Source organism: Triplophysa dalaica, chromosome 16 (assembly GCF_015846415.1).
Source record: "Triplophysa dalaica isolate WHDGS20190420 chromosome 16, ASM1584641v1, whole genome shotgun sequence".
Taxonomy (NCBI): domain Eukaryota; kingdom Metazoa; phylum Chordata; class Actinopteri; order Cypriniformes; family Nemacheilidae; genus Triplophysa; species Triplophysa dalaica.
In genome coordinates, this window is record NC_079557.1 from 21,965,954 (window position 1) to 21,993,929 (window position 27,976).

General features: G+C 40.1%; 2 protein-coding genes across 8 annotated transcripts in view; one reads left to right on the forward strand and one right to left on the reverse strand.

The window, feature by feature from the left end:
• The window catches only part of thoc2 (THO complex 2), a 73,672-nt gene extending 53,906 nt beyond the window's left edge, over nt 1-19,766 (forward strand). Inside the window, exons 30-39 of one of the 2 annotated variants that reach the window (XM_056769068.1) lie at nt 1,698-1,800; nt 5,597-5,946; nt 7,452-7,510; nt 8,625-8,660; nt 14,650-14,778; nt 14,865-14,931; nt 15,084-15,217; nt 17,004-17,074; nt 17,196-17,241; nt 19,041-19,766. In XM_056769068.1, coding sequence (XP_056625046.1) covers nt 1,698-1,800; nt 5,597-5,946; nt 7,452-7,510; nt 8,625-8,660; nt 14,650-14,778; nt 14,865-14,931; nt 15,084-15,217; nt 17,004-17,074; nt 17,196-17,223 — 977 coding nt within the window. In that variant the 3' untranslated portion in view covers nt 17,224-17,241; nt 19,041-19,766. The remainder of the gene's footprint in view (nt 1-1,697; nt 1,801-5,596; nt 5,947-7,451; nt 7,511-8,624; nt 8,661-14,649; nt 14,779-14,864; nt 14,932-15,083; nt 15,218-17,003; nt 17,075-17,195; nt 17,242-19,040) is intronic. The other variant, XM_056769069.1, reaches the window with a different exon arrangement.
• A 1,757-nt stretch (nt 19,767-21,523) lies between these two features.
• The window catches only part of gria3b (glutamate receptor, ionotropic, AMPA 3b), an 84,458-nt gene continuing 78,005 nt past the window's right edge, over nt 21,524-27,976 (reverse strand). The window contains exons 13-16 of one of the 6 annotated variants that reach the window (XM_056769168.1): nt 27,548-27,795; nt 25,068-25,182; nt 23,625-23,872; nt 21,524-22,953 (exon numbers count right to left, since the gene is read on the reverse strand). In XM_056769168.1, the coding sequence (XP_056625146.1) occupies nt 23,627-23,872; nt 25,068-25,182; nt 27,548-27,795 (609 nt within the window). In that variant the 3' untranslated portion in view covers nt 21,524-22,953; nt 23,625-23,626. Of the gene's footprint in view, nt 22,954-23,624; nt 23,873-24,998; nt 25,183-26,647; nt 26,763-27,547; nt 27,796-27,976 lie in introns of those variants that run through there. The other 5 variants (XM_056769169.1, XM_056769167.1, XR_008909220.1 and 2 more) reach the window with 5 other exon arrangements.

Genomic DNA, 27,976 nt, shown 5'->3' on the forward strand with positions numbered 1-27,976 from the left:
AGACCATCTGACCAATCAGATCAGAGTTGGCTGACAGAAAGCAGGGGATTAGATCGATGAATAGGCGAATGAATCATTTGAGAGTCAGTCAAGAAGTGAGGTAACAATAACTGACTATTACTAGAAAAGGTTCTTACACCGTGTATGTACGTAGACTTGTTGGACACTCCGTAAGCCAGAAGGCTGCATAAGTAGGAATTAAAGGGGTCATATGGTATGAACACGTGTCTTTGGTGTGTTATAAGTTGCCCATGCCTGTATTAGACATGTCAAATTGCAGAAATGAAAGTGTGGGAACCGAAGAGTCATTGTATCTAAAAGCTGATGCTCACCCAGACCTGGTGTCATTGTTTCGTCTCAAGATGCAAACCAGTAAGGTTTTTTCTGCAGCATTTTAGTGACTAAAACATTCTAAATGAACTAAGATCTTGTCTAAGATACCGGGCCTTAGATTCTAATCTAATGAATGTATTAATGTAGAAACAACATAAAGAAACTATACAAAATAATTGAAAGCTATTGAGGCTTTAAAAAAACTTTAATTAAAGGGAACTTTAAACGATCTTTACAATATAATAATTATACAATATGGATAATTTATAATCTTATATCTGTGCGCTTCATTTACAGTCTTTAATGCTAAATTCTGCATGAAATACAGAGGAATTCTGATTAAAGCTACAAAACACATTGAATTCTTTCTTTTCTTTTGCTCTTTGATGAACGTTAGTGACAGGAGTCACAGCAGCAGTTTAAGAAAGCTTGGATCTGACAAACTCATTTGACATTTTCTTCATCTGGAAGCAGTCTGTGCTCACCAAGATACTCAGCAAATGTGCTTTAGGCAGAAATGGATGCTGCATTCATTTTGTTAAATATTTTTAGCGCATTAATCTGAAAGCATTAATGTGATGAGATAACATGATATTTTCACAGCACTAATAAACATGTATAGTAAAACTAAAACACAACAGCCCCAAGCCCATAGACAGCAGAATTGTGTGTGATCTCATCACTGTAATGACAGCACAGAAGGCTGAAGTCAAGAATAAAGAATCACTTCATGAGCGTGTAGAGACAGAAGACAAATAATGGATTGTTAAGTTGAGACATCAGACGGTCCTCCCACAGACCGCCCACCCACTGTTAATGGACCACCTGACACACATTAACGTAACAAGAGTCTGGAAATGTGCCAGTTTCAGTGCGATCAGTGTGTAGGAAATGGATACCAGGCAGTTTGTTTGTATATTTCCTTCACTTTGAGATGCCCTTTGTGCCGTCTCTTTCATTGTCCTTTTCACATATATCCCAGAGGAGATGTCAGGTGTGTTTTAATAATTCATTATATATGAAGCACAATCTCTTGTTTCATTTTCTATTAATGAACTTTCAAAGGCACATGAAGGATGCCCACAGTCTCCCTGCATGCCTAATGCCCACATCAGTGGCTATATTCTTACATCCAGAAAAAACTCTTCATTACATTTTTACCCAAAAAATGACCTCCATCAAACCCGTCAGTTATTTTGCTTTATGTTCAGGCAGATCTGTAATCGCTCTTCATTTATGTCATGCTATTGAAGGCAGTTTAGGTTTTTACAATAAATGATTATGATATCATCTCATTTGATAATGTGAAGTACCCTCAAAATAATTAGTTTTTTCCTGCCTGTATGGTCTTTGTGTTTCTACAGAGAAATCCAAGGAGAAATCTCAGGCGGTTCAGAAAACTGCCAGCAAAACCAGCAGTGCAGCAAACAAAGTGAACAACAGCAACGGAAGCAGCACACCAAACAGGTACAGCATCCAAGAGCTCAGTCCTTCAGCCCTCCCTCACACACACACACACACACGACCTCCCTCACACACACACACCTCACACAACCTCTCTCACACACACACACACACCTCACACAACCTCTCTCACACACACCTCACGACCTCCCTCACACAACCTCCCTCACACAAACACACACCACACGACCTCCCTCACACCCACACCTCACACAACCTCTCTCACACACACACACACACCTCACACACCTCACGACCTCCATCACACACACACACACCTCACACAACCTACATCACTCCACACACACACACACACCTCACACAACCTCTCTCACACACACCTCACGACCTCCCTCACACAACCTCCCTCACACAAACACACACCACACGACCTCCCTCACACCCACACCTCACACAACCTCTCTCACACACACACACACACCTCACACACCTCACGACCTCCATCACACACACACACACCTCACACAACCTACATCACTCCTCACACACACACACACCTCGCGACCTCCCTCACACACACACACACACACCTCACACAACCTCTCTCACACACACACACACCTCACGACCTCCATCACACACACACACCTCGCGACCTCTCTCACACACACACACACCACACGACCTCCCTCTCTCACACACACACACACCCTCACGACCTCCCTCACACAACCTCTCTCACACACACCTCACACAACCTCTCTCACACACACACACACCTCACACACCTCACACACCTCACAACCTCCATCACACACACACACCTCGCGACCTCCCTCACACCACCTCCCTCTCGCCCTGCTGCAACCCTTTCCACCTCCTTGTTGCCTCGCAGCGTCTCATGCGCTAGTGTGCAGCCGAGGCAAAGAATGATAAACTGCTCTCATCTCTTATATAATGTTATTAAAAGTTAGAGCCCTGGGGTGGGAAAGTTTAGCTGGGGCTTATTATTTCAAACTACTCTCCAAATAAATCAATCCTTTATCAAAGTCTACCTTCCTTATGAACTGTGTAATCAAATTGAACAGTGTTCCAGGCAAGAATCCTCTTACAATTCTATTAAATTGAGCAATTGCAGAGAGAAATGTCTTGAAAGAGACCGTCTCTGAAAAGCATGGCTGTTACAACACACAATGGCTCCACGGTCCAACAAAGCGGCTGTGTAAAACATCGTTTTGAAAGAAATACTTCAATGAGCGATGCGTAAAGACTGCCGGATTAGAGATTGACATGAATTAATAATCATGAAGCGTGTGAATGAGTTTGTTTGTGTGTGTTTTTGACACGGTTTGAAGGGCAAAGGAAAATGGCAGAGTCAGGCATTTGTAATTCAGCTGAGATGAGAGGTCATGGTGAGAGGTCAGTGTTTGACTTTAATAATGCTCTCATCCTGTAGCTCACGGGTACTGAAATATACCTTTCATCATCTAAATATTCGTCACACACAGAAACCTTGAACACAGAGTCTGATGTGTATTAATTAATCTGTTGCAAACATATTCTCAAAACAATCCAGCCTGACGCTGCTGTCGCTCTGCCTCTCTCTCCTTTCATTCTCGTTTTTCACGAACATGTCTCGCCATCCTCACGTTTTGTTATAACTCCCGTCTTACAGTCATTTCTACGCTGCTCTTTCGCAATGTGTAAAGGGAGTATCCTTGGGACACGGTTTGAATGGACCGAGGGTCACCTGAATGTGTGTGTGTGTGCACGGCCCGAGAACCCCGTCACCCCTCCCTGGAACGTGATCTCTGGTCTCTGCATACACCCCATATTGAAATCAGTACATGGCATTCTGTTTCCAAGCTGTTCCACAATCATCCGCCACACCCTCTCTTAAAGGAAAACATCACTGTTTTTACATATGTCACTATGTTCTTCCTTCAACTTAGACGAGCTTATGCATACCTGTCCTGTCTCAGTGTGTGCACTAGGGCTGTACTAGAAAATTATAATATTTGTTTGGTTGTTGGCATTTGATTTTCAACTTTGGTACACATGCTAACCATGAATATGAATCGCCCATAAGTGAACTTTAAATTCATTGAGGACAAGACAAAAATATGCGGTTTGAAACTGGCCTACAACAACAGCACATCAAGTTTAAAAATATCTAATGAGTTCTGTGAGTAGTAGCCTATGCCAACAAAAATGCTATTTTGTGACTTAAGTGTTCAACTTTGTGCAGATTTGCTTATGTTATCAAAACAAAACGAGAGCAATTAATGAAAGATTTCTTTTTTTACATTTTTTGTAAATGGCAAATTATCTGTATTACGTTTTTTTTCTTACGGTGACCGAATGAGAAATTGAAACAGTCTCATGCCCATCATGCATTTAAATCCCTGTCTCTGGTACAGTTGGCAATCAAACTGCGTCCTCTGCCTGAACCACACACAAAAAAATACCCCTAACCAAACGAAATATTTGCGATTAAAATCAAAACGGAACTATGTATTAATTCTGAACAGGTCACGTGTCCAAAATGCGACACTCCACTCCCTTGGGTCTGTAGCAAAACGCCTGCCACGCGTAAAGTCGAGTGGATGAACGGTTCTCCTCATAGTCAAAATGCAAACAGACAGACAGACACAGAGATTCCTGCCTTTATTAGAGAGAAGAATATGTTCTGACCTCTCCATCCGAAGCTACTTATGTTACCGTCTTTAAATAGGAAAAACATTGAAGTGTTCAGTGCCTTCTAAATTAATCTCTGTTTAGATCCTAAGGATTGACTGGTGCTAAGCTAAACGCTAACATAGTGTTAGAGCGATAGTGCACACTGAGACGGGACAGATATGTATCAACTCGTCAAAGTTGAGGGAAGAACATAGTGACAAAAGTTGAATCTTGCGAACATTCCAGAGGCAGTGTGTGTATGTGATTGACACACCATATGTCGTATTTTTTTTTTTTTTAAGCGTGCAATAAATTTGGATGAAAATTTCGCACTCAATGTGCAACGCCTTTAAACTAATACTGTCAACATTAAATCACTTCTCATTTTTATTCTCATTTGTGTATTACATTTCATTTTGCTTACTTTATATCCGTACGAATGGGCCATGTATGGTTTTATTATTTTTAACAAGAGCATGTTACAATAAAGGGTCAGAATTATTTCTACAGTTATAGTTATACATTCTGCAGTTATACGAACTGTAAATGGAGGATCAGCCTCAGAAGGTCAAATGAGCTGTTCATCTTAATGAAATGACATGATTAAACCCAATCTGTATCAGGGTTGTGTGACACAGGGTTAACTGGATTATGTGCACATCCAGTGCTCTATCAAAAGTATAGAGAGAATCTTTGACATGGGATTAGATGTTTTCTAGTTCATCTGCAGGGTTTTTCCTGGATAGCAGCCGCCTCCGTCAAATGTCGTGCCGCCTCTGACTCTCGCTAAACATATGTGGGGTGTCTGCCTAAGAAATGCTGCGTGCATTTAACAGATTGTCATTTGTAACTGCAGTTACGGCATTATGCCACACTGGTGGCGCTGTTTCATTCTCAGCATACTGAGGCGATAAAACACCACCTCCGCCTCATTTTATGCCAGTAAAAATCCTGTTAAGTAATTTTTCCATAAATGTAGAGAATTCATAAATACCTTCACGCACACTTGGCTGAAATGGAAGAATAATCTAAATGATTTTAGGGGTCGCTCTGGAAGGATCCTAAATGTACATGTGATGTTAAGTGCATGTATTTATTAATAATATATGTTGGTTATCATAATTTCAAACCTTTGTTTTGTTCTTTGATCTCTCCACAGCACTAAAGGAAACAAAGAGAAAGAGGACAAAGAGAAGACTGCGAAGGAGAAAAAAGAGAAGAAAGAGAAGAACCCAGCAAACACTCCAGAGGCCAAAGCAGGAGTGAAGGACAAACCAAAGGAGGAGAAAGTCATTGACGGCAAGGAGAAGGCGCCCAAGGCTGATAAAGACAAGAGGAAGGAGGACAAGAAAGAAGAGAAGAGCAAGAACGACGGGAAATCCGCTGAGAAAGAGCGTGACGTGTCCAACGACAGCAAGACAAAGGAAAGCGTGAAGGTGGAGAAGAGCGCTGCGGCTGGACCTTTGAAGTCTCCCGTGCCCAGATCTGAAGGGCTCGAGTCTGAACGGGGTAAGACATTTGGCAAATACACATGTTGTGCTTCATTCAGGACTCATGTCTGAGCAGCTCTTCTCCATTCCAGGAAACCCATTGTTGATTTCATACCATTTTATTTTGTTAAATTACAAAAATATGATTGAGATGCTGTTTCCAAGGGACACAATAAATGTTAGTCATTGACTGATGATCTAGTGACAAAACTCTATTGCTCAGTTTCACACGAGGTTTAAGAGGACCAGTCCAGACTAAAATAAAAGTTTGAGCTGTCTTAACTGAAAATAAATATCTGAAAATATATCATTACCATTGTTTTGTCTGGAGACTCACACCTTTGATGTTTTTATCTGAGGCATTTTAATAAAGACACTTAAGATCCTCCTTGAACTAAGACACAGTCCTTACTTACCAGGCGATTGTTTCTTTGTTTTCCTAACCTTTTTGAACTCTTAACACCTTTTCAAACTGGACGTGATGTGAAAGCTATTTCACTCCTGTAAACAAGTTTGTTGTGGTTTCAGTAGATGAAGATTTGAATGCACTCGGGAGACAAACCTAGTGAAGCACAAGCTGCGTCCCAAAATTGCGCACTTATGCACTATTCTACACCAATTCTTCTTATCAACGGTGTGAATAGAACCTAACCCTATCCTCAAAACAGAAGTGCACTGCAAGTACACGGATGCACATTTTCAACCGAAAATATGAAGTGTGGAACTGTGGACACTTCACGCACTCGACGTTTGCAGTTTCGCTTGCATAGCGGAAGGGAGGCGGAGCTATCAGACCCTGCTGGAGCAAATCTCTCCTTCAGAGTGCTAACGCTTCAATCTGATGATGACTAAAGTAATGATGGGCAAAACACATGAAACTACATTAAATGAACAATACACTAGTAGGTTGTTATTCACACTCATTGTGGTGTGCGATCGTCGTCATTGGCGCTCATCTGGGAAACCGATATATTTCCTTCTAGTATTCCATTTGGGTGATACTACTCTTCTAAAATTCACACACTACATGGTGGAGTGCATAGTATGTCATTTGGGACACAGATATACAATTTTATCATCATTAAGCAAAAAACCATGAGTTGAGAAAGTGTAAGGATGTCTTCATGCCTGTCAGTTGAACTAGAAAGTGGTCCGACTGGTTCTGACTGCAGGGTTTACAGCACCATGTTATCAGTGACATACAGATATATTGATCATCTCATTTAATTCAGATGATGGATGTATGCAGTTATCTGTGATATTTCACTGCTGAGTTTAATGTTTATAACTGAAAGAAACATAAACAAGCCCATTTATGCTCTAAATCTAGTTTGTGCTGAAAATCACCACTTACATATTTATCATACGCCAGTGTGTCCAGAGCTCCTGGCACGTGATGTACAGCTCAAATCTGATAGGACAGCATCTCAGGGGAATCATCGCTCTGTGGCGCGCAGTGTGAGAAGGCCTTTGCATGAAATTGTTTTTCTGAGAACTAAACCTCACCTTTCTTTTCCCTCGCAGAGCAAAAAAGACGAAAGGTTGACACGCACTCGTCACCGTCGCACTCCTCTGCAGTTAAGGTTAGTATGGCCTGAGGAGAGCTGTGCACTTCTTTCCTCTTGTCCCTACCTGTCCGGAGATCACGTGTTTATCCAAAGCCCAGCCTCTGGAGGTCTCTGGAGCCCGTCCCGTGAACCAGAGCAGTGGGGGGGACATTTTGCAGCTTATGGACAATTTTTTCATAGATGTCAGATTTCTCTGACCAAAAGGACTTGCCAAAAAGTCAATTCTAGCACAGACAAAGTCTACCCAAGTGCCTACATTTTTCTTCCCTTTTTCGTAGAACACATTTTGTAAGAGTGTAAATATAGAATCTACCTGTTTTTTTTTTTATTGTCCTCCCCTTGAGATTTTTTTCACGCCATGGTGTTATACATACAGAGAAAGAAAAAGTAAGAAAAAGAAATAGAATCGCGTGTTTTTTTTACTAAATACAAAGCCGGGAGGATGATTTTGCCAGATGTCCTGAATGTAGCATCAGACAGAAGATGTGGAAGGTGCGACGTCCATCTTGGAATCCTCCGGCAAGGATACGTTCCTCTTCAACAGCGCTCATTTTTGCACCTGCTCATTTTTGGGGAGTGTTGGCCCTGATTTTTGTGCGTCACATTTGCTCTCGAGGCCTGTGATGGAACACATCTACACGTCCAGCAGACATCATCCAGTGATGACACATCTCCACCAGCTACAAATGCAAAGTCTTCCCAGAGGATTTATCCATGAGCACAAAGACCTCACGCCTGAGTGCACATGACCTCCTCTTATTCTAGAAGCCCTCTTTCATTAATCCTAGCTGAGTTTAGATTGTTTCTCATCCTCTTCATGTAGCGCAGAGTAAATTGACTGAATGTATGCTGTATTTTAGAGCAAAGCTAGATGTTAAGACGTGTACCTTTAATGCAGTGAGATGAGGTGAACATCTTGAAGACCAGAACATACAGTACAGTGTGAGATGCAGGTTGAGTCCAGATTGAGTTAGGCTCCAGTAGTCTCTTCATCTCTAACCATGTGAAAGTTCTAGTCTTTGAAGGTCTTTAGGGGGATGTGTTGAGTGACGGCCAGCCTCCCCCCAGCCTTTCTCCTGCTGTGTGCCATCCTCTCCAGCTCATCTGTCATCTCCATTCATTCCTACAGGACAATCTCAACGACCTCAAGGATTCAGCTCCAAAGGTTTGGAACATTTCTCAACTCTTCACTGTTTTATTGTGTCTTTGAATCTGCTCAGCTGCACACCGACACAGAATGTCCAAGATGCTTTAAAGCCAAAGTTCACCCAAGAATGAACCTTTTGTCGTTCAACAACCGTAAGACCTCCATCTTAGGAGCACGCAAGAGTTTGGACCCTTAAGGGGTCACACACCGGATGTGGAACCGCCGAGCCACGCAGTGTAGTGCTATTGTTTGTAAAAATGAACACATTGTTTCTATGAGTGTACACACACAGGCACCACCATTCCACGCCTGTCGGCGGCGCTATGCTACAACTCAAGACGCTGTTCTGAGTCCTGCAGCGACACAACGCGCCACACTTAATTTAATAATTAGATGTTCTTTGACGTCATTAATGTACACACTGAATTCACCATAAACTGCACAATATATTTATTGTATTTGTATTTATTCATTTGGCAGACGGTTTTATCCAAAGCGACTTACAGTGCACTTATTACAGGGACAATCCCCCTGGAGCAACATGGAGTAAAGTGTCTTGCTCAAGGACACACTGGTGGTGGCTGCTGGGATCGAACCAGCAACCTTTGATTTATCAGTTCAGTGGTTTAACCCACAAGTACACCATCTCACCATTTATCTGTTTGGGAATACCTTAAAGGAGCGCATTAATACTGAAAACCTCTTGAATCTACCACATTAATAACAGAGTTGTCCTAGATGTGATGCTGCGTGGCTCGGCGCCTCTGCATCCGGAGTGTGACCTCCTTTAGACAGCAACACAACCTTCACTCAAAGTGCAGAAAGTTGGTAAAGACATCCTTCAAATAGTAACTCCAGGGGTTCAACTTTATCTGTCAAAGCCATGAGAATCAATTTTCTATGCAATGAAACAAAAATAACCACTTTATTCCACTCTTTCTGCGATCAAGTCATGTAATGTAGTATTTGAACAATCTCTTTAAGAACTTTGTTTTCTGCACATGAATGAAGGTCTTATGGTTGTGGAATGACATGAGGGCAAGGATTCTTTGGTGAAAATGCTGTTTAGCTTGTTTTGGACTATTTAAACATTCCACGGTGTTGAAAAGCAGCATTTTTTCACAACTTGCCAAGTAATGTTCTGGAACACTCCAAATGGTGCTTAGACAGTATGTTTTAACAAAGTTCATTTATTCAGAGATGCTAAACTCTGATGACAGGAAGTGCAGATTTTGTTCCAATTGTGTTTGTACAGTGATGTCTTTGAACATGTGTTGTACATGCAGACGTGTTGAGAATTTTGTGTAGTGATGCAGATTTCATGTGTGATGCCTAGGGCTGCTGTGTCGTATGGTTTTGACACTCTATGTGTGCATCTGTAGGTTCTTGCACTTTTTCATGTGCTCTGTAGGCCAGCTATGGATTTTTGTATTTGTTGGGAGCCAGTATGTGAACTCTTCCTTCAGAAGCCGTCTGAATAGCATGTCGCACCTCCCTCTCCTCCGCCAGAAGACATTTTATATTCTGCTAATGTAATTTCAGTCCAACAATATCCTCCATTCTTTCCGTGGCCACGCTCTCTTGGGCTCCTCTCATTGGTCTCTGGTCCTCTATTCCCTCGCTTCGCTCTCTTTTCAACGGCTCCTGTCCGCCGGCAGGGAGATAAGTGTTTTTTGCGGTTTGGTCACTGAAGAATGTTTGAAAATGTGCTGATGGCACCACCTGAAAAAGCAATCCTGCTGCATTTTGAGCTGCCTGCTGTTTTATTGTGTCCTCTCTCTTTCTGAAACTTGCTGTCAGATCTCCTCCCACATTAAGTGGAGTTTTTTCCTCGTATTAAAAGAGAAAATGTCTTGTTGTCTAATACAGGTGCTTTTTTGGCATTAGTTGCTGATTTTGAACTGCAGATTTTTGCATATTCTTCGTTTTGGGAAACATTGTGTTTATCTTGCAGGAGTGCTTTCTCATAGGATATTGTGACAGATGTTTGTATGTTCTAGTCATTAAGATGTTTTAAAATAAAATATGTCATTCTTGTGAATCATGTAGATCCAAAGAGGTTTTTTTTCGGAGGGTGGAGTAGTGATTTATAAAATATAAGTCCTCAGGTGCCATATTTGAATCATTTTAAACAGTAACAGGCAACATCACAGCCTCATTCTGTCCGTGGATGTGTTGGGAAGAGCATGTGCCAAAGGTCATATTTTCGCCCATGAAAGGCACTGCTGAATACTTTATACTTGCAGATAAAGATAAAAATGGCGTTTTTTTTTATCACTCTGTTTGCCAAGTGTGATCCAAACGGCTGTGTGATGAGATCTCCCTTCAGAATTTCTATTTCAAGACCTGTGAGTAGGCACCGGAGTGTGATTGATATTCAGCTGAAGTTTCAAACACAGAAGCTGTAGATTACCACTAATATTAATTCATTATTGCACAGACCGGTCGATTCACATTAAAAGACATTAATATGTCATTAGAAATGCAATCAATTTAGAACTTGAATATAAAAAATGTCCCCTAATTTTTGAATTGATATTCGGTCTCTGTTAGTTAAAATAAACCTACCATAAAAATGAAAGACCCTTCATTTCTTTATAAGCAGGCCAACTTACAAAATCAGTAGGGGATCAAATCATTATTTCCCTCGCTGTACATCTCTCAATACCCTGGGTTTCCTTTAAGTTGTAAGTCACATTTGCATATGAGCTTCAGTTTGGTCATACATCATGAGATTAGCTGCAGTAGGTGTCATACGTTGCACTTGAAAACTTTACAAAAGAATAAATTTTTACCTGCAAATTTATGGCTGGTCAAAGTTAATTGAAGCAAATAGTGTGCCAGAATGCATACATGGAGTTCTGAGATATATATATATATATATATATTAGGGCTGGGTGATATATCGTGCGATTCTTATGCCTTCAGTTTCTCAATGACCTATGGTTAAATGCCACCACACCTGAGAGCCATAGGGCGCTATTGCGCAGAAACTCTGAATATGGGAAACAGAATAGGAACAATTAGTTCCAGGAAATGCCTGTGGTCATATTCTGTCGCTGTTCTTTAAACCTTTTCAGGTTTTTTCATAATAAAGTTGATTTATAGTGGTGCTGTTAGATGATAGTTGCTTTTTCAAATGTACGTTATAATCAACTCAATCTCGTAGTGATTTTAGATTGAGCAGTATTTCCTACTGTTCAAAGAGCCGTAGTTCACGGAAAAGCTTTGCATAAAACATCGAATCGATTTCAGAACAGATTTAGAAATGTATATTTAGCGTCAACCGCGATATATATCACCCTGCCGTAATGTGTGATTATGAGCACAATGTACAGTATATGAATATTAGCCATAAAAATATGCCTAAAACCCCCTTAGCTGTTATAAAATACACTTTAACCACTGTTTCACACAGCGTATTGCTTCATAAAACACTTATTCTATATGTGTATCAAGGTTTCATCAAATAAAATAAATAAAGTGATATTTAGGCAATGTAATGCGTTCAGCAGTTATATATCAGTGTATTTTAAAACGGCTGAGAACTCTGCTCAACCAATCAGAATCAAGGACCAGAACTGATCGTTTTATAAATTCAATTATACAACGATTCTTTTTGATTCTTGAATCTGATTAGCTGAGAAACCATGCCATATTCTACCTGTATCACCATGGGAACCACTTCAGTGATGGTTTTTGAGGGTTTTAAAGACACTCAGATGTTGTTTCTACTTCATCTACACACTTCTGCCCTTGAACAGTTGGATACATGCCATGTCCCTCTTGTAGTGGTGTGATATTGCTCTTTTATTACATGGCAGGTTGAAATGCTTGATTCTGATTGGCCAGTCGCAACATTTGCAGGTTGGTTATTCTCAGATAACATCTCAAAACTAACGACACATGGTAACCTCGATGCAGCAAATATTTTTAGGATAAATCAAAAACAAGAACAGGTTTTTAGGACAAGTTAAATATATGTAATGAAAAGACATATTTATATGACATTATATTTACTAACGATTAAACCAAATTGCATGCTTGTGACATTTGAATGTTGTTTCTTACCTATAAACCAAAAGTACATTGCTTTTCCTCACAGAGCCAATAAAATATTTCAAATTCACATTTCATGTCCAGTTTTTTCCTGCCTGGACATTATAACTTGCATATCAGCAGCTGTGATTGTCTCCTGTACTCGTGCCTCATGTCTCTATATCAGCATGGCTGTTATTAGCTCAATCACACTTGCACTTCAGCCATATTGGATTAATATCCCATTCTTATTCCTTTCCAATCAATCCGATTCATAACCTTTTGATTCTGATTCCAGAAGGAGGATTGATTTGGGTGACAGGAGGAGGGCTGAGAGTGTAAGTGAGGGCCACAGTTCATGTGTTTGTTTTAGTAAAGAGCGAGGTATCATTTAAAAGCTGTAAAAAACTTCTTCAGTCTTTCATTGAATGACACATTTAAACATGGAAAATACTACAAGCCCATGCAGCGAATTGAGAACAGCCAAAGTAACACATCGATGTAAGAATCTTTTTGGCCATGTTTGGTCTCTGTAGAAGAAGAACATTCAGAGCCACTGGGCAGATCATGCAAAAATCTTCTGAATATTTGAAGAAATAATTCTTGCTACAGCTCTGTAACATCTTTAGGGTCTTCATCTTTTTTGTGGCACAATCTAATCTGAAGTTTAAGATCAGAGCATGTGTTTGAGTTACTTTTAGTCTGAGTGTAATGAGTTTCATTATGCTAATGAACAAACGGTGCAGTTTTTCTTTTGTTGTGATCATGTGGGCAGTTGTGTTATTGTGTCTCATGCATTTGGCATTCTGTGTGTTCTTCAGTATAAAATTAGACATTATATAACTGCTACAAACTTGTCTATTCATTTACACTCACAGCAACAGGATTGTTTTGACCTCAAGCAAGTTTATGAATGCCTTGTTTAATCTAATCAGTTAAACTGCGTTTTCCATCTGAATACAAACTGCTCTGTGCTGAGCCTCTTAAAGAGGAGTGAATATATCACCATTACATATCTGGTTGATTTAATAATCTGACAGTTAGGGTTGGGTACTGAACTCTGTCCTTTTAAGGGCACTGACCAAATTACATTTAATTGGTTTGGTACCAGCACCAAATTCAAGGGACCATACCACTACAGATTAACATGTGAACAGGACCCAGCTCTATAGACAGTGTTTAGAAACCTTGACATTCCAAATTGACCATAGATCCTTGTCTATAGATTAAGATATTTAGTTTCAACTCCAATGTTATAAACTCGTTGTTAGTCAAACACTTATAAAGTCCCAATAAGTGTCACCAATCATTGGATTTTATGATGTATGTGAGTGGTGTCGGGACTTAAAGAGTTCACCCAAAAAAAAAAATTCTGTCATTTACTCACCCTCAAGTTGTTCTAAACCTGTGTCAAATGTGTTGCTCTGTTGAACACAAAGGAAGATATTTGGAAGAATGTTAGCAACTGACTTTTCTGGTGAACCATTGACTACCATAGTAGAAATTATTGTATCAAAAGAAAATCTTTCTATTCTATTATAGTTCTGGGGCACTTTGACCAGTCCAGAAATCTCAAGAACTTTCTTTTCTGTCTTTCTTTGTGTGCAACAGAACCAAAACATTCAAATAGGTTTGGAACAACTTTATGGGAAAATGTCCTTTTTCTTGCGGAGTATCTCTTTAAATCAAAGCAATGAAAGAGAATCTGATCATGTGCACGTGCATCGACATGAATGAAGTTAAATGATGTGGAGGGCAGGTCCACATTGAGTCTGGCTCCACTGAATTGATTTGATCTTTTATGACTGCATTGATTCTTTAATCTGTGACACATGGAGGTAAAGTGTTGTGTTGAAGCGTTTATGACGGAGCTTCAGCAGTTTTAATAGTGCTCTGTGTGAAGGCTAATGGAGGGATAGATGAGCGTGTGAGATGTTAACCCTTCTGTCATCTCTCCATGTCCCCTCAGCATCACCCTAACCACAGCACAGCCCTGTCCAAGAGCAAAGAGAAGGACGAGGAGAAGAAAGACTCTGACAAATCCAGGGACCGCTCCAAAGAGAGAGAGAAGAAGGAGGAGAGAAAGGACAGAAAACGAGTGAGTGAAATGCTTTGTGTTTGTGATACCTGCTGAAGCCACGAGTGTGCATCTGATTTCTGCCTCTTTCTTCCTCTCTCATCCAGGACTACTCCAACAGCGACCGTGAGATGAGTCAGGAAGCAAAGCGCCGCAAAGACGAGAACGGAATGAGTGAGTGGATATCTGTGGAATTTGTTTGAGCGGAGAAGCCAGCTAGCGAAGCAGAAAGTTGTGTTTCTCAGCGCTGGAAGTAATCATATAAAGCTGTGCTCGTGGCTGTTGTGTTATCTGTCTCACACCACTGCTCTTCTTCCTTCACACAGACTCCTCCAAACACAGCAAGAGCGCCAGCCCCTCTGAATCACCACACTCCAACGACAGCGGCAAACGCTCCAAATCCACCAGCAAGGACAAGAGCGATGTGACCAAACCAGAGAAGACCTCCGGAGGAAAAAAGGTCAGAGACTGTCTGTGCGGTTACACCTGATACACAGCTGTCTTTCACTGATGCTGTTTGAGAAGACGATATATGATCACTAGAGATGGGTACCGAAACTCGGTACTTTATCGGTCCCGGTGCTGAATTGTGAAAGACCGAAGTATCGATAAGCTCTGACGTTAATGGTTCTGCTGTCGGTACTGGATAAATTAAGAAAAACATTTCCTATTTCTTGTTGCTAAATAAACGTTAACTAGCATATTTTAACTGACCAACCATTTCTAATATGCGGTAATATTAAAGACATTTACTTGCATTTTCGTTAATCGCAATCTCGCATGCGAAATGTCCGTCAGTCCCACACTACACAGAGCTCGCGCGCGCTTGCACAACATGAAAGTTTGCGCTTAATAGAGTGACGATAGTGGAGAGAATCAAACGGTCGAGTGGATGCAGACAATGCTCGTTGCGACAAGTGAAACAAGATTTTTGCTTGAAAGAGCGGAAACACAAGCAATCTGACAAAACATCTTTCAAAAGTGATTAATGTGCAGACAGATAAATGCAAAGATTTCGACAACCTAGCTACTAGTTCATCATCCACGTCCTGAGGTACGTAGCCTAGCGCCGACATAAACATTGCATAAGGTTTCTTTAAATTAGTATGTAATAATTTAATAAACACACATCACATTAAAGAATAGCCTATATATAAATATTTAGTTTTTTTTTCTGCTGTAGCCTAAATAAATCTTAAACATTACAAATGCTTTCAGAGTACTGCACTTAAAAAGGATGAATAATAGTAAATTACGCTTAAAAAATGATAAAGCAGAGCTTACCTAAAAATTAATTTGTAGTGATGAAATACATAAACTTTTTGTGTGTGTGTACATTGCAACAGGTTCCAAACCTGTATAACTTTTAAGCCCAAACATGTTACACTGCACAGCCAGGACAAGACCATGATTTGAAATGACATCTGGGCATCTGATAGCAAGAATTTGAATGTATAAAGTGTCTAAGGCATGAACCTGACAGGGCCTGTTGCTGATGCATGTGCATGTGCTACACTACACACATCATCACAAAAGAGAAGATCTCCAGCCACAACACATCATTGGAATACCTTTTCTGTATTATTAAACAACAACAAAAAACACAAACAAACTTGGGCACACATGCATTTTTATTTTAATTCTCTATGAATAATAGGCGGGTATCAGTCATCTTTTACATGCATTAAGATACGTAAGGTCAGTAAAGAATGTTTTAAATAGTGAAAACAACTCCAGCTTTAGTTTTATCTTTTATAAAAAAACACAACAAAAAGTACCGATAAGAGTACCGTTAAAGTAGCCTACCGGATCGATAAGTGGTACCGATAAAAGTAGTAGTACCATTAAAACCTTAACGATACCCATCCCTAATGATCACTGCTCTGAAGTTTGGCCTGCTGCACTATAAAATAAAAGAACATGTAAACCTGTCATTAGAAGAGATGTTGTGATGTCTCAGGGTGGCTCTTTTGACATGGGCCAGATTATCCTAGCAACATGCTAACCTTCGCAACTGCTTAGAATGAATCACACAGCGACACCCAGCAGATGTGTAGCAGTCACATCCATGAAAGCACCTGGATCATCCCAGCATCTCTTATCCAGCTGATGAGCTCAAGTGCTTAAACTAGCATCATGATTCAGTTAACATCAAGCCTTCTAGTGACGCTGCACATACGTTCTTGCATTCTTTATTAACCGTAGAAAAGAGCTCTTACGCCTGGTGTCTGTTTGTTATCACGCAGGAATCCAGGCATGACAAAGAGAAATCTGAAAAGAAGAGAGACAGCACCGGCGCTAAAGAAGACAAGAAACAATATCCTTCCATGCTTTAATCGCAAAAAACAGCAGTGTGTAGCTTCTGTGTGTGTGTGTGTGTGTGTGTGTGTATGTGTGTATGTTAGTAATATGGTGTTTTTTCCCTTAACACTTTTCACCCATAAATCATCAGAGAAGCACAGATAATGTCTGCTGTCACTCGAGGTGAGTACTTGCTATCACAGCTAATCTCACAGCATTTCACAACCATTTGACAAGGTGGCTAATTTGTGTAAAGTCAGGCCGTGTTCACACTTGACTTCATTTTTTAAGCTTTTAGAGTCTGTTTTACATTATAATCCTGTGGAGGAAACGTCTTATTCTGCAGCTCGGAGCGGCTTTTAAAGTTGAAAAATGAACTTTTCACAGCTGACCAATGACAAGCGAGCAGCCAGACCTGTCGTTTCCATAACAACATGCGATGAAGGTTATTGTTTTAGCAGGATGGAGATCCAAAAAGAAAATGGCGGCCGTTGGTTTAAAGTTTTGTATAAATTAATGTTTAATTTTCACTTTCATTAACTTTTGATGCATTTCTAGAGAGAAATGAGTAGTGTAGTTTTGAAATATGTGATTGATTATTGCAAAGACGCTGTCTGTGTATGTAAGGAATAACTGATGACGGGCTGTTGAATTCATAGAAAATAATCCACACTGAGGTGTTGATGTGGCCACGATGCGCAGCGGAGTGTAGAGGTCTGCTCGGGACTGTTTTTTTTATCGTGCACAATAAATTTGATTGCATTCCGACCCACTCCTGCTGAAAATTCACTGTGTTCACCTGTTATCTGCTTGGAATCATTTTCTTCCCGATCCGACAGATTTGTGTGCATTATTTTCTAAGAATTCAACAGCCTAGAGTCAATTATTCCCCTTATACCACAGTTTCCTCATTGTTCTGATGTTTGCTGTCAAGACATCTTTAAGGTATTATTCCTGGAATGCGCTAAATTCTAATAGGCCGCTAATTTAATTGAACTCATTTCTTGCGCGTCTCATCTTGCGCTTGAGCCTGTATGCAGTTATCTAAGAGAGAGAGAGAGAGAGAGAGAGAGAGAGCAGGACACACCGCACATATGCTCATGCCTTTGCTTCATTTGGACAGAGAATCCAAGTATGGATATTTGTCTTTGTTGTATTCAACAGCCTGGTCATATCAGGAAAGCATTTGGAGATGTTTAAGCTGTAGCCCCGCTTGAAATGAATAGATGCTTGGACGCAAAGCGGTATTTCTTATGTCACCATTTAACAACAGAGTAACCTTATTCAGTTAAAGTTGGCGCAGTGATATGGAGCTGTAATACGGTCGACAGATCTCGCTGATCTGACGACTTCATAGTTCTGTGTTTGACTGAAAAATAATACACACCCGTAGAATGTTTGTCAGCCAATCAGAATGAAGCATTCCACAGCCCTTTGGTATAAAATTCAAATAGACTTCCGTCACACTGCCTATGAGAGGTGTCTGAATGAGTTTCTCTGAGCTGCCTTCATGCACAAACGCTGCCTCTGAACAGTCAGTTTTCACACTGAGCCGTGGAGAAGGTGCCAGTAGATGCCACTGTTACACCTGTTGCTATAGCAACAAAAGACGCCCTCGCTTTCTTTCACTAAAAGAGTGCCAACTTTTGTCCAAAAAGACGGCAAATGTGAACACACCCTCATATTATTGAGATCATAAAATGTACAAATATTGGAAGAAACACAAATGTAGCCCCACCCCCATAAACTCCTCATTGGCAGATGAGAATGAGCAAGTGTATGAAAGGGTCGTGTACCACCATGAGAGCAGGTTGTGTGTTCACGCTGAGCGTTTTGTCTTTAAGAGACAATTACAGCGTTCTTATAATGAATTGTGAAATGTGTAAATGAGTGTGAGAATATGAGGAAATGGAGGCTGATGGATGTGCAGAAGATGAATATGGCCGAGCGGTGTTTGAAATGAAGTTGTTGTTGTTGTTCAGCAGTGTTCCCCGCTGTGAGCCGCTGCAGGATTCATCATTTCGTCTTCATCTTTTCCTTCCGTCACCGTCTGGAAAGAAGATTCCTTTGCCTGCATCCAAACTTCTGTTGTTTTGCCTAGAAACGTTGTAGCTTGTATTTTAATCTGCCATTTTTATTGTGATATTTTCAGTACTTGACTGAAAGTTTGTTTCCTTTAAATATTTAGCACAATGTGCTGCTTGCATCACAAACAGATTCAGGTGGAATTGGTGTGTCGCTCTCAAATGCTTGTGTTTTTATGACCTCATTCTATCTTCCTGTTCCCTCGTGGGGGTTTTTCTGTTGGGTTTTTTTTAAGTGAGAAGAAAATGACGTCTTTGCCTCGATTCAGAGTGGTTTCAGGATACTACTATTCCTTCTTTTTAATTCACATGTGATATTTAGGCTAGGTGTTTGAAGCAGTACACATGCTCTATTTGTATATTATGTATACAGAAATAATAAAATGGTTCCATGTAATAAGACTTTTCCTGTTACTTTTGATTTCCCATGTACGCATCCTTCTTTTCTTTGTCTTCAATCACGTTTTTAAAAGATTTGTATAAAGAATTTCAAGCTGGATTTCTCCCTAAATAAATGGACTCGAGGCAAAACAAATGATGACTTTCCAAACTACTTCATGATGTTTTTATCTGGCAAAGTTGACAGTGTATGCTTTTTCTAAATAAACTAGTTTTCTTAGTCTACCGTGTGTCGGTTGTCCTTAATGGCATGCTTTTCAAGTGTTGTGATGTAAAGAAACTGTTTCTTTCGGATGTCAACTGGTGAATAGACGTCGAGTCTTCATGGTTTCTTGTTTGACCTTTATGTTGTTAAGGATAAACGATACAGCTGTAACTCAACCTCTTTAATAACTGACACGTACAACTGCTGCACGCACTACATTTTTAATTTCTAAAACAACCAAAGTTCCTTTAGAAAAGTTGAAGCACTCATCAGCCATGTGAGGAGCTCATCCATCCTGTTTCACTCATAGTGAGACCACAGTCCTTACTCCCACCAACAATTAAACTCAAATTTCAAGGTTGTTTCAGATCATGCACATGGTAGCAGTCGGGAAGTCATGCGTTTATGGCAAAGTGTAAATGCGCCTTTATGCTGTCTTCCAAACATCTGAGATCGAGGATATTACTCGCCTCAATCCAGAAAAAAATGCTTTCTGGAACAGCAGTTTTAATATGAATAAATTCACTGGATATTTCTCACCTCAAAACTAGAAATACGCAGCATCTTTACACAGAGCCCTAGAGAGTCATCAGGCTTTAGTTGATTGGCTCTTTTTCTGTCAGGCGGGTCTCCTCCTCCGTCAGAGCGGCCATATTGAGCGCTGCATCGCCTCAATGCAGTCAAGGGGATGCAGGATCACCATCACCACCAAGTTCATCCAAATAAAAAACTGCATCATTAACACCCACAAAATAACTTCATTTGGAGCCTTTATCATGTCAGAAATACCATTCAGAAGACCATTCACCTTATGACAAGTGAATGGTCTCATTTCTGAATGATCTCACTGATTGTAGAGTAATGTTTAGATCAAGCATGCAGCTGATACCAAAGTTATTGTGAATTGATCAATATATATTTCATTTTCATTTGATCCTATCAAGGTATAACTGAATGTAAGCTAAAATTGCGGCTCTATTAACATTTTATTTATTATAAAATATATTTGTTTGCATTCATTTCTTGTTTAATGCTGGAAAAGTTGAGGTGTTCAACACTAAAGACATGCATAATAAAGACATTTGTTTTATAAACTAACCTTACAATGAACAGCAACTCTGTACAGCATTTATTAGGTTATTAGTATTAGATCAGTTTACCACTGATGTAAAATATACTTCTCTTCGCAATTGATGTTTTATTAGTGTTTTACAGTAAGAGTTATTATTGTTTTATTCATATTTTAAATTCGCTTTTATGTTTAGATGTTTTAGTTTTTGTGTTAAATTTAGTTCAAGTTTTTGCAATTTTGGTATGTGCTTTTGTCATTTTATAATGAATTGGTTTATTTTTTGTTGTTATATAATAATATAATTATGTTGTTTTATTTTTGTTTTTTGTTTATCATTACACTTTTACTGCTTTAAATCTACTTCAAGTTATTTTTGAGGCGAAAGTTTTCCAATTTTTTTAGCACTATATTTAAAAAATGAAAATGTTCCTGTTCATTTAAATCAAAGTTTAAAATAACCTTGACATTAACCAGGATGACTGTGTTAGATTGATTAGTAAAGCGCTACATTGAGCTCATATTCTAATAGTAAGAATTTTTATTTGAACTCCTACATTTGGGTAACAGAGTTAACTCACACAGAAAAAGTCACGTTAGATCCAACAGTTCATAAATATTTTAGCTCGACCTGCCGACGGGAAAAACTAATTCCATTTTTATTCTCGAACCTGTTTGAGTCGCAAGAAATAAATCACACATTTTTTTTTGTTTGTTTTTATTTACAAAATGTATTAAAATTCTTTGTACAAGGCCTCACTATCAGGGCTCAGGGATTGATAGCCATGCATGCAGTCTTACATTAGCCTGACACTGTTCATGTCGTCTGGGCTGAAGTGCAGTTTTACAGGTCAAAATATCAAGGTTTGAAATTGCCTTTCTATACCGGCCCTCTAGAATCTAACGGAAGTCTCAGGGCTTTTACTTGGCAATCACAAATTTTCGCATGCAGATAGAAAATCTGGGAATTCAGTCACTCATTTGTGAATACTTAGCTAGAAATCTCACTGTACAGTTTTATTCCTTGAAAAGCTTTTCATTATAAAACTATCTTTCTGTGGATCCAGGGTCACTCCCTTCCTGAATCACACCGAATCACAGTTTAGTTTTCTTTCAAACACAAAAATGTCTATGTGCTAAGCCTTCCCCTGTTTTCTCCAGGACACATCTATTGTAAATGTTATTAATCTTAGCTTTGTTGTCTAAATAATTCACCAAACACTTAGAATGCTCATCAAATCAGAGGAAATCTCAAAGCTTGATTTTCTGTGCGAATTATAGTCGGAAAACTGTGAGGTAATCAAATACTACATCATAAAAGCCATGTCCTTTAAGTGGAGAGCAGTTTATCTACATTAATGTCATCCATTTTATAGCTTGAGTTTCTTGTACAGTATGCTGTGAAAACTACAACATTTCAAGACTTTGTTAGTGTGTATGAATGAAATCGGCTAACTCCAAGGTGATTTTTGGAAATTCATATGCGTGAACACGATTATTATTATTATTACTACCGGTCAAATGGGGTTTATAGCTTGTGATCTAACTTGCTGTAAAATATAGATAAAAAAACACAGACAATATTTAACATGTCAGCAGATTCACAATAATCCTGATCTGTTGTTAAATCATCCAAATCTGATAAACTAATACAGCGATTTAATGATTGTGAAAGCAAATTTACAGTTGATGTTTGACAAGCGATTCCCCATTTGGCTTGACAACCAGGTTTCACAAAGTTCACAGAAGACGTCTGAAGTCAGATTGGCTCTTTCAGTGTGCTAAAATCGCAAACGATGGCTTTATTTCTTGGTTTCCATGGAGTTATGTGTGTACTCAGAGATTATTTCACAGATTATGATGATGATGTTTGTGTGATTTGAGCGATGCAGTGTTTCTACTATGAGTTTGCATCAACATGATTCTCTGAATATCCCATAAGGCACTGAAGAAATCGTGTCCAATTCTTCCAACAGTCCACGCTGGTGTTGGTGCGTCGGCGCGTGGGCAGGAGAGGAGAGGAGAGGCTGGGGTTGATGTGAATGAAGAGTGGGCAAGAGAGGCGGACGGGCAAGCGACCCTTCCTGAACATCCAGCCATCTCTCGTCGTAATGATCTCCCAACACTGCAGGTCTCTGCTGAAACAGACAATATAAGAACTTAACCATATTAGAACCTATCAAGATGCCGTTTTTCATTCTGATGTAAAGTGCTCCCTTAGCTGCCTAAACTTTAATTCAGTGTCACATAAATGTTTTTCGGAAAAACGGACGTTTCATTTTTGAGATCCATCCATGACATAAACATGACAAGGTTTGCCAGATGAAACAAAATGTCTGAATAAGTTGTGCTTTGAGTTAATATGATCGCTAACTACACTGACAAACATCTGGATAGGATTCAACTCTCCAGAAAATCCTTCTGTGTTTCCACTGTACTGATTTATTGTTCGCTGGTGTTTTTTTTTCGAGGCATCAACACATGCAGTACATAGAAATCTTTCACTGTTCTCTGCCAAAGTACAAATCTAAACAGAACGTGTTTGTGTTGTGTGCTGGAGCTGATGCAACCCTTTGAAAACAAACCACAACTCTCCTCTCATTTCATAATATTCACTCAAATTAATGATGCCGCTAGAAAAAACGAAACGACACAACACAACAGCCATCCATCTGTCCGTCAAGCCATCCATTTTTTTTCATCCATACATCCGTCTCTCCAGTCCATCCATCCATTCATCCATCCATTTATTTCTTCTCCATTTGTCCGTCCATCGACAGCATGTACCAAGCAGACGTGGAATCATTACCATTAGATCTTGACGCTTTCTGTTCCGTAAACGTTGTAGCCTTCTCGGTACGTGGCAAAGTTTTGAGTGTTGGCTGGAGGGGCTGGCTTATAGCTTTGGGCATTCTTTTCAAGTTTCAGCCTTTTTGCTTCTGCACGTGACTTGTAACAGAACTCTATCAAAGCCACCATCATGGCCAGCCCCAGTCCACCAACCAAAATATAGAAGACACCAGCCACATTGCTCAGGCTCAGAGCGCTTGTCTTGTCCTAAGAGAAGTGAGGAAGAGAGTTAGTTTATCTTGCAGTGGTGAGCATCAGACAGAATTTAGAGAACCCGCTATCCTACACAGTTCTTAACATGTTCTTTAAGTATATGTCAAATATCAAGCAGAACTACTGACATTCTGTCTACACTGCTGCTAGCGGAGGAATCTAGATTCCAGCAGGGGACTTCTTGCTCTTTGATCTATGCTTTATATATATAGACTTGTAAGTCCATTTAAGATGGATCCCATAGATGAATTAAGTCAATCAGGACCATAACTGGTGAATGTAGATATTGTGTTGCTTTCTCTAAGCTTCTTCATGTATTTTGAGGAAGCTGGTCAGTTACGTACAGGTCAGACCTCTAACTCATTAACCTTACATGAAACATCTGCCTAGACATTCTTCAACCTTCAAATTCTTATTTTGACATATTTTCTACACCAGAATACTGAATTTAAGAATCAATTGGAACCATTCTGCTGCTGCTTACCCCCCAAACCTGTCCATTAAAAATTTGTCCATTAGTATTACACTATTTGCCATTTAATCCATCGGGCGCTGTTTGTGGTAGCAAGACATGCAGTTAAACAGACTGAAGTTCTTAGCCACAGGAGGCTACTGAGAGAGAACCTCTGGTGTGGAAATAAACACTAGTCTATGTGGAACGGGTGTGTTTCTGAGGTCGTCTAAAGGAAGCGCACCCCCAATCTCTTGCTCAACAGGAGGTTAAATAACGGAGAAGACACGTCAAAGACAAATAAGTAACAACACTAATACATCAAATTTTAAATTGGAAGTTTGGTAAGTAAGAACAGCAGCATAATGGTAAATGGAGTTTCATTTCAAGAGGCAAATAAGCAAGAAAGACAACAAAACTAGATCTTATCTGTTGATCAATTTGCACCTCTTTTTTATTTACATAATTCCCCATGTTTGCTCTTTAACATTACGTCTTTTCTTAAGAGTGAAAAACTAATGGGAATTAAAAAAGAGAAGAATGTGTTTTTACGACTATTTGAAATGGGGACCGGTGCACAGCTGTATGCCACGTGTGAGTCTTTATTGGTGGCCAAGAATCATAAAAAATGTAAGTTTACACATGAGAAGTTAACTCACTACTGGTTTGTTCTTTGCATATGAACAATATGTCAAAATGCAGTTTTGGAATCAGTACAGAAGACCTGCAGCGACTGACCTTACTTCCAGAGTCCTTGGTTCCACATTCACCCTTATCGTACCACCATTTGTTTTTCAGCTTGGCTAAGATGCCTTGTTCACTGAGTTTCAATACTGCAAGGTTTACAGGAGTTCTTCACGTGGGAAATAACATAAATAACATTATATTATGTTATTTTATGTTATTCAAGTCTTAACTACTTCATACTTTACAAAGCGATAAAGCAGGGCTCCTGGCCAATACAACACACAGAGTGGCAGGCATACTGACTAGAACCTTCCATTCACCAGGACTAAACTAGTGTGCCAGGACCTACCCGTATCGCTTTGAGTAATCGGCATACACTGTTAAGAGAGGAGTCTGTCTGTCTGTCTGTCTGTCTGCGCGGCTACAAAAGCAGACACGTCTCGTGCTTAAATTTGATTGCTTTTCAAAGCCCAACCCTCTATTGACTGACAGACCAATGAAAATGACCAGTAGGATTTCGTTCAGGCTGAGGAGACTTGAGCGTAGGAATACAAAAACCCCAAAAGAGTGACAACAACCGTATTGTACATACACACATCTCTTAATATTGACATGTTTGCTTTCACGGAAAAAACCCGCCATTATTAAACGAACCCGGATTTACTGCAAATAAACATGAAAACCATGAATTGACTGTCATGTTACTATAGTAACCGTGATCACTTTTACTGGAATTCATCAGTGCATTTCTATGTGTCGCTAACATTTCTTTTAGCGGCTGGAGAGACATGGATGATAACGTAATAGTGTGGAGAGCGACTGGAGCTGTGAGGATGACAGCTGACTTCATCATGTCTGTTTGCTGCAGGTGCCGCATTCTGCATTCTCTCTCTCTCTCTCTCTCTCTCTCTCTCTCTCTCTCTCTCGCGCTCTCTGTGGTTGTGTCCAGTGCATTACATCATTACAGCAAACCCATCCACCGTAAGTCCACTAATCGCCACAAAAACACATTCGTCCACACACAACACAAACATACAATCTGCCTTATATTTGCTAGATTTATGCGGCAGTTTTGGGCCAGTTTTCAGGAATGAGGAAACTATGAAGAATCCTGAGGAATGACGTGCACTGATAAATTATGTAATCATTTCCTTTTTGCCTTTATAATTTAAAAGTTAAAAAAAGAGCTAATTCATCCATTGAAATCTTGAAGATTTAGGAGAGTGTTTCAGTAATGAAAGTGTTGTTTGAGCTATTCTTAGTGTCCTGCCGCACAGGCTGCGTTTGACTTTTTATTGAGTGCAATAGTAACGCGAGCCGAGGCCAGGACATCCGCCCAGCAGAAGCAAAGTGAGAAGCTAATTATTTATCTCTCTCTCTTCACTATCTGCTAGGCGGCTAATGAGCGTCGCTAACAAGCCTCAGCCTTCTTGCTTCTCGTCAGCAGGACAAAATCACAGCGGTGGTTTTTGACCATCCGTTAGCCAAGTCAGGGTTCTGGGTTTGACATCAGATGGCACAATCATCTGGACAGCGCTGAAAAGACGCCTGGGTTTGGTCGGGTTGGGGACTAACAGGCTTGCCGATTACTCTGTACTATGGTACCCGATTTTGGTGACATTGAGGCTGACCTTGGAGTCACCTCCCCCGCTGCCGCACTCTCCCTTGTCGTACCACCATTTGTTTTTCAATTTGTCCAACAGGCCTTGCTCATTCAGTTTTAAAACGGCCAGGTTAACAGCATTTCTTGAAACAATAAAACATAACTTGTAAGAAAATGCACAGGTCTGTACTGTATTAGCACAGTAACGTTACTGAATAACGGCAATGAGCTGCTACTGCTACTGAGAGTCAATCGTAATCATGATAGCAGTTATCAGAATGCTTGAAAGAGCACAATTTGGTTAAAGAATTGAAGATAAGACGCTCAGAGCAAAGAAAGTGTTAAATATTCAAGGTGGCATGGAGGGTTACGCCGTTTCAAACTGAAGTGTGCGGGATGGGGACATTGTCATTGAGAAGGAAAAGTAACACAACAAACACCATGCAATTAACATTCGTCACAAGTGACGGCGCAGCTTTTACAAGCTAAATTGAAAAACCGTTGAACTGTTAAATTAAAAGTGACAACACGACAGTCAGGAAGGACAGACAATACACACACACACAAGATACACAAGAAAGACTGAAGGACGGAGAGAGAGAGAGAGAGAGAGAGAGAGAGAGAGAGAGAGACATACGCGCACACACATGTGAAATGATTCGCTTAAATTAGCCACTTATTCTCGAAAATGGAAATCTGTTGCGATTAGAAAAGAACACAGACATTTAAAGAAGAGCATCATCATGGTCAATCAAATGACATCAGAAATACATGATATACCGTTACCTCGTCGTCATGACAGGGAGAGAAAGAGGGGAGGGGGGTTGGGGGATCGGGGTTAGGGGGTCGGGGTAATGACAACACAGGACATCAGGGTAGGTGGAATACTATAACAACATGGAGAATATTGTTATATTATTCCACCCACCTTAATGCTGAGCCTTTGGGGGTGGCCACACCGTAGCCCTTTGAGTCCAGATTGCCGCCAACTTTCATGGTGTCGCACGGCTTCCGCTGCTCAATGTACTCGTTCATGGTGGATTCCAGAAGAAAGGCGAATTTGCCCTTCGACTTGCGTACCCGTGCCACACCGTCGGGTGTCGTCTTGGCGAACACGGAGGGCTCGGCTGATTTCATGTACGACCACATTTTCTCGTACACCGCTATTTTGGAACGCTGCACAGACACACGGGAAACAAAGACGAAACACACGGTCACATATCATCGAAACACAAAGTCAATCGCACACGTTACAGGTTTAAATGTGCTACTCTATTTTCTCCCTCAAATAAAAATTGCTGCATAAAATTCATTAAACATGTTTACATTCACGCATAGGGCATTTCATCTGTAGACG